The 14,241-nt window shown below is 35.7% G+C and overlaps 1 protein-coding gene across 1 annotated transcript in view; it reads right to left on the bottom strand.

Annotated features, from left to right (window-relative positions):
- Positions 1-524: 524 nt before the first annotated feature.
- TBX20 (T-box 20) overlaps positions 525-14,241 on the bottom strand; it is a 48,201-nt gene continuing 34,484 nt past the window's right edge. Inside the window, exons 7-8 of the mRNA XM_027539513.1 lie at positions 8,005-8,117; positions 525-5,638 (exon numbers count right to left, since the gene is read on the bottom strand). Coding sequence (XP_027395314.1) covers positions 5,298-5,638; positions 8,005-8,117 — 454 coding nt within the window. The 3' untranslated portion in view covers positions 525-5,297. The remainder of the gene's footprint in view (positions 5,639-8,004; positions 8,118-14,241) is intronic.

Here is a 14,241-nt window from a genome sequence, read left to right on the forward strand (position 1 = left end):
GAAAGCACAAGGTTTGATAACGTCAAGCATTTTGAGGGACTGTTACATGGAAGAAGTATTAAGACTTTGAATTTGGCTAATCTTATTTTGTGTCAGTATGCTTTGTGTAATATCATTATAGCACATCCAAGAGCTCATGACTGGAATGAGAGGTAGGAGTTCTTTAAACTTTGTGGAGTCTTCAGTATCATTCAGTACAGAGAAGTGCAAAGACTGGCTCATCAGGTAGAGTGAATGAATGAATAAATGAAAAGAACTGGGTGTAGAAAAATGGGAACTGGTAGCAACTTGAGAGCAGTGTCTTCTCTAAAGACTTTCAAGTACAAAAAGACAAAACCAAGAAAACCCTGTGTAGTACTCCTGTGGGTTGTGTCTGTTCTGGGAGTGACTAGTGGGGACCCCTAATCTTACCTAATCTTCCTCTTTTTATTCCAGGTGAGGAAAGGGTACCAAAAGTCACAAAGCAAAATGTGTGAGATAATGAAAGGTGTAAGTGTGTGCATATATATCAAAAACACACCATATTTAATGAAAGAAATTAATATTCACACATTTGTACTTCTGTACAATTTTGAGTAATATATAATTTTAAGCTGTTTACAAATAGCATGTAATGCTTCAAATATTACATAATGTTGATAATACATTTCTAGCAGAAATAAATATATTGCACTTAAAAAGAACTTCATTAGATGTTACTTCATAGTATTAGGCTTATAACTTCTTTTTCCATAAAACATTTCCCATGCCCTTCCCCCCACCCCCAACACACACACTTCATTACAGTGACTGTTCTCACGCAATTCATTAAGCAAATAAACACAGCAAACAATAGAACTATGATAGAGTCTACTAAAGAGGCTAGATCAAATTTTATCTTTTAGGAAATGAAAGATTTTCTTTTAGGTTTCTGAAACTAACAAAAGCAACAACTAAATATAGTATTTTAAAGTACCAGAAGTAAAATACAAGTTGTATTTTTTGTCCAGATGTACTATTCACCAAAATGTTTTTATTTTCTTATTATGGGGAGGGGGGATTAGAATTATCTAAGGGAGAGACAGAGAAGTAAAGACCAAAAAATACTTAATTGTCTATCAAATATTAATAAATGAACCTTTGCATATTTAAGCATGATGAAGAAAGCTAAGTACTGGCATATTTTATAAGTGACATGGGATAGTAGTGACAAAAGGATGTTATGATTTCCTAAAATTTTAAACGTTTTAACCTTCCCTTTGCTTGTTTACATAAAAATCCTTATTCTAAAATAATACAAAAATGTATAAAATGTATCCACCCAAGCCCAGCTCTCTAAGGGAGGCAGCTGAAACTCTTTTCTGTCCAGTGCTTTATTTCTGTCCAGTCTAGATGTAGAGTATGATATTGTTTTGTTTGTAGTAATTATCAATTCATACACATTTAATAATGAAAAGTTTTCTTTAGTCAATGCAATTGAGTAAAAATGTTGTTTTTCTTGTAATATTTGATCCTGCACATTATACAACTGACATTTTGAACTTTAGTTACTAAGTCATGGTTTGAGTTTGACCATGTTTTCAATGGGGTGGTCAAGTCACTGTTTGTTTTATTTGAAGTTCATTTTTCTTAATATTATTCAACTTAAATATAAGCAGGACAGCCTGAAAAGCTAATGTGAAATCCAGAACTGGGATAAATATCCTAATATCTCTGTGAAAAATTTTTAGTCTGTATGAATAGGCAGATGCTTTGCTGCTAAGGATACTTACTATTCTTGGGCTTTTGGGGTTTCCATTTTACCCCCCAGGATGGGTACTGTGACTAGAGAAGTGCAATGACAAAGATACGGATAATAGTGGAGGGAGATGGTTTTGGAATATCTCACAAGTCAGTGTGACTCCTGCACAGGGTATTTACTAGATGAGACATCGTCATCAGGAAGCCTAACATCTCCTACTCTGTGCCCACCTACTAGAAATGATGGTTGACCTTTCAGACAATATACCATTCCTATAATTCCGCAGTGTAATACAACTTCATTAATGTAGACCTTGTTACCTAATAATTTGTGTTATGTTAGACACAAACTGGATAGGCTTACCTTTATACTGCCAACGGTAGGCAAGGGGCAGGGGTTAGATTTACTAAGTAAGAGAAATGAAGAGCTTACTCAGAATTATTGATAAATATTTTAAAAACATATCACATATGTAGAATCTACTAAGTTATGTATTAATTCTTTGGGGTTAGATAAAGCCATTCAGGCAGAGCTGCTTTTTAGCAGCACTACACATTACCCAAGCTTTTTGATACCATAATATAGCTGGGGGGAACCCTGAATTTATTCCAAATATACCATAAATCATGCTCTTTACCATTCAATTGCCTTTCTCACTAATTATCTAGTTCTTGCAATTGCTTTTGATAAAACAGGCTTTATAGAGTTTTAAATGTTAAATACCCAAAGAGTTAAATAATAAATAGAATAGCTCAGAAGGACCCTTGTGGGGCAAACATCTATCCCTAGTTCCCATGACTAGTGACTGATCAGGTTAAGCTCCATTTCACTTGTGCTTTTACTTTCTTGTTCAAATAATGCTAAATACTTTTTTTTTTAAGTATCTGATTTAGAATTTCAGGTGTGATTTTCCAAGAGCATGCTTTGGTGTCTTTGTCTCTGCTTTTTTCTAGTATGCTACTTATTTTTAGTCTTATATTGATTGATTACAAAATAAAGTTATAAATTCAGGGCTTACTATCATAAAACAGTATTTAATAAAAACATATAAACCTACTTTTAGACACACCAGTTGGGAAAAAATGTCAAAATAGTATTAAAACGATCCTTTCATTCTCCTTGAAAAGAAAATTCAGGTATGGGTTCACTTTAGTAGACCAGTCATTTATTAGAGTGTTAAGTAGCATCATATAAAATAGCAGTCACTTTTGTTATTCCTGCTTTAAGTAGTAGTACTCTATGTTAAAAGCACTGACAAACAGGCCACCTATTAAATAGTAAATCCTTATCCTAAAGTCTGTGGATATTTACTTTAAACATTATGCATAACTAAATTTTTAAAGAAATGCACATCTGAGCTATGTTTGAAAGTAAACTACCTGTGAATACTATAGCATAATGTGCAGGAAGTTAGAAACAAGCTTCAGTGTCTGCCATGGGACTTTGAGATGTTCAGTTAATGCAGCTTCATAAATAAACCTTGGGATACAGTGGAGAAAGGCAATTGCAAGGTCCAACAATAGCATCAGTTAGACAGGCTGTGCCAATTATACCTTGTTTCATAGGCTGGAAATGCCCAGGAAAGGCATTTGATATGGAAAAGCCTAACATTAAAACAACCAAAGAAAACCCCGTGTGTGATACGATAAATATATTACATTTCACTTTCAAATACACTTCTACTCAGCAGCAAGATTTCCCATCTCTTTGAACAGATTCAATACTTTCATAGTTAGAACAAAGTAGAATGGATATTACATTAAAAAAAAGAGTATTGGGGAACTTTGTGAAGAAGACAGGTTAAATCTTGTATCTAGAGTGCATTATATCTACAGCTGAAGGACCACAAACTTCATTAAACCTTTGTTATTAGGGAAATGAACTGTTGCAAAATGCCAAATATACTGCCCTGATTGTAAATGCCTACATATATATGGCTCAAAAATAATACAAGCATAACTATGATATAGTTAAACTATTATAAATATCAAAATAAGCCTTAAGAAGATAGCAAGAGTTGAAAATAAAGTGGATAAATTCTTTAGATTTACTTATAAGCACTTTTAACGTTTCAGTCAGGGTATCATCGTGTTAACATGCAATTTCATATTTATGGACCTAGAAGAATGACTGAGTCACTGAATGTAACACAGTGAGAAAAAGGAACCAATCAGATATATGAACATATAACTATTCATGACCGTAGGTTAAGTGGTTAAGTAGTGGCTATATGGGCATTGAGAATGGTCATTCATAAGCCTTGTCAGTCAGCGGCAGTGGCTGATCAAACAACAAAGCAGATTTATTGAAAATGAGAATTTGATCTGGTGCATTTTAACATCCATAAGGTTTTCCAAGGGGCTTCCCTGGTGGCTCAGGGAAAAGAATCTGCCTGCAATGCAGGAGATGCGGGTTCGATCCCTGGGTTGGGAAGATGCCCTGGAGAAGGAAATGACAACCCACTCCAGTATTCTTGCCTGGAAAATTCCATGGACAGAGGAGCCTGGTAGGGTACAGCCTATGAGGGTCACAAAAGAGTCAGATACAACTTAGTGATTAAACAACAACAAACGAAGTTCTCTCAAAGCTGAAGTAAAAATGAAAGGGACTTTGGTACTCACGGCAGAAAAATTCCTTTCAGAATAGGGCAACCATCTTTTTATTATAGCTGTTAAGTGAAACAAAGTCTCACATGTCAAGGTGTAGAGACTTTGAGTGTCCCTCAGTGAATAAGTAAGCAGTGTATTTACAATGCAGCCTAGAAAAAGAAAACCTCAGTTTTACAATGTAACAAACAGAGCCTCTTATTTCACAATTGAATATGGAAAATTTTTCCTACATAAATGGCAAATAATTGCAAGAAACAGAATTAGGAAGAAAGAAGACAAGACTGTGAAAAAGAACTTGTCAGGTACTGGCCCTTTGGTATTACAGAAAGAACTTTGTGAAGTCATTACCACCTACTCATCCACAAAATAGGATGCATTAGCATCATCTCAGCTCCTTCCCCAGCAAACTAACACAAAGGAAAACGAAACATGCTTGAGCTACAGCACTATAAATACTTCTCTATTGGCTCTCGTTTCCACAGACAGAATTGACTTAAGTTAGTCATTATGCATTATGGTCAGTATGTTATACAGTATTGCCCCTTTGAAGATTCTTTTAACCTGTGGAAACTGGAAAGAAAACCTATACATGTTGACTTTATACATTACTGCATTGACACAGCATTTTTAACCACTAGGAATAATGCACCTTAAGATTCATCTGCTTTGTATTATTAAACTTTCTGGGTAGATTGATATCCTTTCAGTTCCAGGACTTAGGCTAGCTAAGAACTTTACACTGATTCTCTCTCAAACTCAAAAGCTGTCCCCCAGCTACAGATGAAGCCTGGTCCATGGTGCTTTCCCTCAGTGGTAGGTTTTATTGTTGAGTCCAGCTCTCCTCTTTCATAGGTCCCATGTCTCCTGGAGAGCCCCTGCTCCAACACCCCACATCCCACCCACCACCCCTGTCCTATATTTGCATACCCATCTGCACATTCTGGATCTGGACTCTCCTTTTAGAAGAGTCATACAAACGGCGTCATCACAGCAGAGGAATGGCGCAGTCCTTGGATAGCAGCATAGGGACCCTGCTGAAAGTAGTGGTGATACCGCGGCATGTGGAATGAGGGGAATGTCGGGCCACTCCCCTGCATGGAGCTGGCAATGGCTGATGGGGTCAGAGGCATCCCAAGTCGGCTGTATGGTGGCAGAGAGCCCTGTATGGGGTGAGGAATGGGTGTTGCTATGGATGCCGTGCTGGTGCCGAGAGCAGTCAGGGACTGTGGGTGCTGAAATGCAGGAAAACTGGATGAAGACGATACCCAGGAGCTAAGAGACAAATTATCAGATGTTGTAAAGGCTGATCCTGAAAGGAAAAAAAAAAAATCTCATTAGACAAAAACTGTACTTCAACATGCAAATCAAGAATTACATTATCTGTAAGCATCAATTTAAAAAAATATATAGATATAGATCTACAGTTTTAAAAGAGAAACAGTTCAATCAGGAGGCATCTCTACCTTTCCACACAAGAGGATATCATTTATACCATATATGGAAGAGAGAACTTGATAAATAGAAAAAGATTTACTCATTAGATTGCCTGCATACTCTGAGAGTGGCTACAGTGCTAGCACCCTGCCTTAAGATAATGACCTGATTCCCTTTAAAGAAGTTCAAATAGCTTATCACTGTCTTAACCTCCAGCATCCCTGTAAGGCTGGACAGACAAGCTTCAACAAAGCTACCTGGTTGCCAAAGCCATTGTGAAAACCCACAAGAGTGTTTTTCTTTTCTTCTTTTTTTTTTTTTTTAGCTTCTATAACCCTTTTATTTTTGAAATAATGAGAACATTTACTATGTTGATTATATTTAAGACAGATACACAAAAATCAAACATATTTTAATGTGCCAGCTATACCCAGAAGTTGAAATGTGGGAGTAATAAACACCAAAAATAAACAAAAAATACTTAGAAATTACTCTAAAAAAATGCATGATACTTACTAGAAGTTTTTCACACAACTACTGAAAGATGGAAGGAAAGGTTTTAATAATTGGAGACACATGCCATATTCTGGGATGAAAAATAAAATGCCTTTTTAAAATTCATTTATTCCCAAATTAATGTATTGGTTTAGTATAAAGCCAATGAATGGCTTCCCTGGTGGCTCAGATGGTAAAGAATCTGTCTGCAATACAGGTGACCTGAGTTCAATCCCTGGGTTGGGAAGATCCCCTGGAGAAGGAAATGGCAACCCATTCCAGTATTCTTGCCTGGGGAATTCCATGGACAGAGGAGCCTGGTGGGTTACAGTCCATAGGGTCACAAAGAGTCAAATACAACTGTGTGACTAACACCTTAACTTTAAAAACCAGTGAGATGCCAAACTTTTTTCCACGTTCAATTTGCAAAATTATCAGGACAAATAATGTTTAGAATATTAAAATATTTTTAATTATAACAAGCATAGATTTCCCCTACCAGATATAAAAACATGTTACCATGTTTTAAAAACAAAATACTGTGTTTAAGAAAATAGCATAGTACTGACCAAGATTAGAAGCCACATCAATAGAAAATAACAAATTATCACAATATAAAATATATGTGCATATTGTATTATCATATACTTAGTATGTAGTAGGGGGGCTTCCAGGTGATGCAGTGATAAAGAATCTGTCTGCCAATGTAGGAGATACAAGAAATGTGTGTTTGATCCCTGGGTAGGGAAGATGCCCTGGAGTAGGAAATGGCAACCCACTCCAGTATTCTTGCCTGGAAAATCCCATGGACAGAGGAGCCTGATGGGCTGTATGTAATCCATGGGGTCACAAAGAGTTGGACATGACTGAGGGACTAACAAACATTCAAAGCCTGAGCACACATGCACATCATTACAGACTATGAGGAATAACAGCTTAGTTTCCATAATTTTTTATTAGCTAATTAACAAGTTGCAAGAGTAAGTTTTTCTTATATCACAATATCCAGAAGTTTAAACAAAGGTTGACAGTGAATTTTCCAACTGCATAATTACTAGTAGCTCATTTGGATTTATTTACAAGAGATGTCATATGTTTTGTCTGTTTATGCTATTACTTATCATGGACATAAGAATATGTCCATATAAGACTCTCCCTATACAAACATCCCTGTGCCCAGGCACCCTCTAGTCTCTTTTGTCTGAACTCCCAGATACAAAGAGCTCCTCCCTTAACATATGCAACAGAGCAACTTTTTAATATTCCCGGACTCTCACCACCCAGGACACCACCTCTACACAATACGCTCCACTAAGAGAATCTTCATTTTTTAAATATTTTCCATTCTAATTATTGATCCTAATAAGATATTCCTGATATAAGTAAAACAGATATATTCCCTGATTTTCAGATTGTAAAACAGATTCAGAAAGATTAAGGAACTACCCCTCATATCCACTAGTTCTTTGGTAGTAGATAACAGAGAAATAACTCCTAAGCCCTGACTCAGAGGCTCAGTGTCCTTTTACTGGAAAACAAGCCACAGGAAAGCTTCAGGCAACATAATCACTTAAGAGGTAGAGGCAAAATAATGATCAGCCTCAGGCTGTCCCTTCCTGAAGAGGTTCCTAAAATACTTTGGGGCCATCTCTCCCTTGAGGACTAGAAGTCTCATCACCTCCCTGTCTTTGTTCTCCATTGGGCACTCTTGCTCCTAGCAGTTGCATAGCCTGGAAGCAGTCTTACCTCGATTTTGTGTTGTCTGAACCTCATCCCCCAGCACATCCTCTTCTCCTCCATAGGTACGGATGGGTGAGCGGGCATAGGAATGCTTTTGAATCAGGCTCTCCACACTTTCCCTAGGTTAGAGAATGACACATGGTGAGTAAACCAAAAAGTTAAGTAATCAGAGGAGAGGAGTCTTAAAAATGATGTACTAGTCAGTAAAACCATTTTCTCAGTCAAAAACCCACCACTTCAGAGGCAGACAACATTCAAAACATGCACATTTCATTGTAGATGGCTCAGAAACATGACCTCAAGCATACAAATATAAGAAACTTTGTATTTGTTTCTAATAAATACAAGGAAACAAATAGGACAGGATAGGGACAGTCCCCCGAAATTCTACAAAATTAGGGGCAAACGTGAACAAGGAGCTATAAAATATAACCATAAGAATATAGAGATTAAGGACGTTAAAAAAAATAATGAATTTACCACAAGGAGCTGCAGTCCTGTGACTTTATCAGCTAATGAACACAACACTCACCTGATATGAATGGCACTAATTGAACATCTGATGAAATACTGGCCCATAGTTCAAAATATCATTAGCCATACAAAGACTCGGTGTTTACTAATAAAACCAGTAAGTGCATAGAGTATATGACAATTGCTGAGTCACTTACTCAAGGTCTTAATTCATTATAATATTAGAGCATGACTGTCTTTCTGGGTAACTTGGGTAATTAAGAAAAAAGTCAATTGAGATGTGCAAATTTTAATAAAATGACAACTATAATATTCAAGCTGATTAATCTAATTCAAGCTTTTAATCTAAGCCATGTGTCATATTATTTAAAATGAATTTAGGAAAGAATTAGTTATCTTCACATGAGAAAAGAACTTGCTTCAGATACCCTGGAAGACATCTTCTCTTTGTAAAGTCAGAAAGGCTTGATCATCAATGGGCTGAAATCATGGATGATGTATTTCTAAGGTGTATTCCACTGCCCATCCTAGGCATTTAGACTGCTCTCTCTCAGCATTTAAGTTCAAAAACAGAGTGTAGTATCTGCCTCTCTAAAAATGCCCTAATATAAAATTATTTAAACCTTTTTCACATACACCCAAGAAAAATTGTTTAAATAATAAACTGTGGCTTTGTGAAATATTTTGCCTCTCTATAAGAAGTATATTATATTCATTTTTTCCTTGGCAAATCACTGGTATCATTACTTATTCTCATCTCTAAGAGGGAGGAAAAAAAGGATTTTATTGAAGTGATTTATTTGTGTCAGGCCTGGAAGTGAACTGAAAGCAATGGCAGTTCTTATATAAAGGATGGCATAATTAAATTATTGCCTTTTAAGTGATTGAAAACAGTGGTGCAAATCAGGGCCATCTCTTCGAAGATGTTACAAAGAATAGACAGCCCATGTTGTTTACTTTATGTCTAATCCCTGTTTCCAGTAGGATGAAAAGTGCAAAGAATCTGTTTAGCCTGGAAGACTATTGTGAGCATTTCTAGACTACTGTGCTCTGAAAAATAAGGGATGACTCATTTAATGAGTTAAGTGATTTAGGTATTACAAGCTAGGACAGTGCCTTGTAATGCTCAGTTCTGTTATATCCCAAAGCAAGAGACAGTAGTTAGTTTGGATTTTAATAGATAAATAAAATGGGTAACATTATTGAAGGCTGAATTTCCAATATCTAACACTAACTGATTTTTCTAGGAAAAAAGAATACATCATTATCTTAGGTATCTTTAAGAGATCTCTTCGGACTAATACGTAAGCATCAATTCAAAGAATAATATACATGTGAGAGACACAATCATAGCCAGAAGGTAGGCAAGATAATAGGATAGCTTCAGTTATTATGTTGATTCTGCAAAAATGCTCCAGAAATACTGGAAGTCATCTGAACTATTTGTTCAAACTCCAGATAAGCAAAACCAACATACTGTCATCAGTATTGAGTTGACTGCCAGTCCTCTGTCTCTGAAACTTCAGTACAAATTTCTTAATGCTCAAAAAGCAAAATCTTCCTTTTCCTTCACACTCTTCTTTGCACCACTGCTATACCTAATATATTCCTCTTTAAATGCATTTACTAGATGGATGGCAATTATGTGTTTGCATGATCATCTCTACCACTACACTGTTGGCCTCTGATTGAGGGAGAGAACAATGATTTATCTAGGCTGCTGCTGCTAAGTCGCTTCAGTTGTGTCCGACTCTGTGCGACCGCAGAGACGGCAGCCCACCAGGCTCCCCTGTCCCTGGGATTCTCCAGGCAAGAACACTGGAGTGGGTTGCCATTTCCTTCTCCAATGCATGAAAGTGAAAAGTGAAAGTGAAGTTGCTCAGTCGTGTCCGACCCTCAGCGACCCCATGGACTGCAGCCCACCAGCCTCCTCCATCCATGGGAGTTTCCAGGCAAGAGTACTGGAGCGGGGTACCATTGCCTTCTCAGTAGTGGTTCTCAAACTTTAGTGTCTTATGAACTGTTTATGTCCCCCAAATTCTTGTTGAAATCTTAATCCCCATGGTGATGATTTTAGGATGTGCATCCTTTAGTAGACAATTATGTCTTAAGGGTGAAGCCCTCATGATGGGATTAGTACCCTTATAAGAAGAGAAAGAAGAGTTTGCTTTAGCTTTCTTTTCCTCAGCCATGTGAGGACACAGTGAGAAGATAGCTGTCTATGAGGCAGAAAGCAGGTCCTCATGAAAAACTGAAATCTGCCAGCTCATTGATCTTAGACTCCCCAGCTTCCAGAACTGTGAGAAATAAATGTCTGTTGTTTAAATCTCTCACAGTCTATGGCATTTTTGTTATAGTAGCCCAACCAGACTAAGACAGTGTTCATCAAAATTACCCAGAGGGCTGGCCAAAACACAGATTTATGGACCCCACCCTCGAGTCTTTGATTTAGTAAGTCCAAAGTATGGCCTGAGAATATGACTCGCAGTGTGTTTTCAGGTAACACTGATGCTGCTGACATGGAGCTCACACTTGGAGAACCACCACCCTAGTGTAGTAGGTACTGGAACCTGCTTAGCTCAGATCCCAGTCCTGCCACTTGTTCTGTGTGCCTTTGGGCAAATCACTTCACTTCTCTGTGCCTCAGTTTTCTCATCTGCAGCATGAGGATATTAGGTTTTACTAATTATTATTATTAATAATTAATTCTAACGGGAGGGAGGTCTGGGAGGGAGGGACATGGGTGTGCCTATGGCTGATTCTTACTGATGTATGACAGAAAACCACAAAATTCTGTAAAGCAATTAGCCTTCAATTAAAAAAGTTTTTAAATCTCACTAGGATTATGTGATACAGGCTTTAGACATTAGTCATCCTTGTTACTCATTTCACTTTGGTAAGTCGTGCAGGTAATTCATTTTCTATTCACTGGAAACTTCTCGCCAATTATCTTTTACATGTGTGGTCGTAACAGAGATGTGAAGGACTTAGTATATTTAATTAAGTCAATACTAGACTGAACTCAAAGAATAAACAAAATAATATAACTTAAAAAAAAAGATTGAATGAATTAAACACACAGAGTTTATATTGGCATTTGGCATATAATAAGTGCTCAGTAAATGTTTATAGGTAACAAAATTAAAACTATTAAGTTTCAAAATCATATTTCTAAAGCTGGCTACATAATCACAATCACTTTAAATTAAATTGAGACTTCTAGTTGCTATAACATGCTATGCTTCATTTAAACCATCCTATAATATATATGTCACAGAGAAAATTAAGTAAAAATTAAATGTTATTTCAATTTACATTGTAACTTTCTCTTTTTCTAAATATAAACTGGAAAAAAGCTACATTCAGGGATAAAATGTCAGATTCATTAAAATCAAATTAATTTATAGGAAACAAAATATTTAAAGTTATCCTTGATCATCAGTTTTCTAATGTTTATATCATGTCTTACTGAGCCTTTATAAATAACTGCTTGTCACAATATTCTTCTGAAGATTTATGCAGATAATGTTATAAATTACCATTAGATAATATATCAATATTTGTTGCTTCCACAAAGTACTTAATAAATGAAAACTTTAGATAATATAATTGAAGATGTATTATAAATCATTAATTTTAATTTGAGAACAGAAATACACACAATATATTTTGGAAAAACAAAGTAATTCTAATCTTTTTAAAAGCTCTTTCAGATTTTAGTTTATTTTTATTTATTTGACTTAATCTTACTAATTTTTCTTTTCAATAGTAATCTGCATTTCTGGTTTTATATCATTATTAGCAACTTAAGTAAACTGTACCACTGTGGGGGAAAAAATAGTTCCCTGAGTCTAACCTTTGTGACTAGAACCAAGGTCCCAAGCAAAGTACAGATTATGCAGCCTCTAAAAATAAACTTTAGTAAATTGTGAGGCAGGGAACAAATATCCTTTGTACAGATAGAAAGACACAAGCAAGAAAAAAGGAGGATAAATTATGACCATGAATCAACTGTGAATAACTTTGGTACTCTATCACATTCACTGGTTTGTTTGACACTGTTTTGTAATATAAATGTTTCCTCTTAGAAGCTGTGAATAAATGAGTAACATTTTAAATGCAGGAACATAGCTTGCTAGTTAAAAGAGTTTTGTTGTAACTTCTTATCATTCTGTTAAAAGTCATCCCTTCCTTTCTGTGGTTATTGTCATCAGACTATTTCAATTTACTACATTAATAGATTTTATTTAAAAGCAGGCTTTAACCTGGTTACCAAACAAAATAACTTTCATTTTATACATACAGTCTCTTACACTAACTCTGTCTTCATTGGAGATGATGGAAAAGAAGTTTCTTTAATAAGAAGCCATGTAATCAGATTCCTTATCTGTATCTGGTCTCTGCCTTCTCCCATTAAATGAAGGTATAGCAGGGAAATGGTGGGCTGGATAGATGATCTCTAAGATCTATTATGGCTCTAACAATTTATGAACCTACAAATATATAAATAGAAGTAAAAATTTTAAAGAGTCATTTTGAAAAAGTCCAGTACTAGTTGCAAAGAACCCTGAGTTCTAACCCCAAATCTTGTACTGACGAATTCTGTGATCTGGCAGATCACTCTCTAGGTCCCACTTGCCTCATTGGTATAATGATAGGGAAACTAAAAATAGTTAAAAATCTTTTTGCGGTTCTTTTTGTCTTTAGTGTAGATTCTACTAGAGTGTTTTTGTTTTGGTAGTCATACCACCAACCTAATGATACACATTTAAGTTCATGTTTTATTGTATTTTTTCTTTTTTGGAATTTAAAAAAGCATAATTTTCTTATATGGTTATTTAAGAAATGATTTACATGATTTCAAGACAAATCTAGAGCACATGGCATATTCAAAGGCAAAAAAAAAAACAAAAACCCAAATACACTCTAGTAGAATCTACACTAAGGACAAAAATAGCCATAAAAAGATTTTTAACTGTTTTTAGTTGTCACATTCTTGGAGATATCTAGACATACATGTTCTGAGATTGCTATACTTCTATATGCTGTGAGATAAAGCAAAGGAGCAATGACAGAATATTCTATCATAATTCCTGGTGTCACTGAGAACTAGAGGCTCAGCATGAATGAAAAGAGATATAGGTGTAAGGTCAGAGAGGTTCAGTAAAAACCTTATCATTCTGAATAGAAGTGGAAAGGATTAGTATGAACTCAAGTAGGATTTTACCTTTAAGGTACATGTAGGTATACACACACACATACCCTTCAAATGAGAACAGAGTCTGTCTGGGGAGAGGAGGATTCTGAGAGGTGGAGACTCACATTTGACTTATTTAAAGTTGGAGCCCTGGATTTTTACACATTTAAAATATCATTATTTTTCCATTTTATAATGCAAGTTTGGGAAACATTGGGAAAAGTATTTTCTACTTCCTTAATAATAAACTGGATTGTGTCTTAGAAGCTTTTCTAACACTTACTTTCCCAAATGCCTTTTATACTGTTTTCTAAAGGCCCTGCAAGTTTCTAGTACTCTGAAAGAGAAAAAAAAATTACAACCTATTTTTCAATTATTCATAATTTCTGAGGCATAAGACAAGATATATAAAAGTGGCATAGATATTAAAATGTATAGATACTTTTTAAAAGTATGCATCTCCAGGTTGTCACTTTGTCCTCCTGCTCTGCTGCCTTTCTTCTGGCTTGAACTACAGGTGCTAAAATGACCCCAAGAACATGTCTCAAAAAGTACCACTGTAAAGACAGGGA

The sequence above is a fragment of the Bos indicus x Bos taurus genome, chromosome 4 (assembly GCF_003369695.1).
Source record: "Bos indicus x Bos taurus breed Angus x Brahman F1 hybrid chromosome 4, Bos_hybrid_MaternalHap_v2.0, whole genome shotgun sequence".
NCBI lineage: Eukaryota > Metazoa > Chordata > Mammalia > Artiodactyla > Bovidae > Bos > Bos indicus x Bos taurus.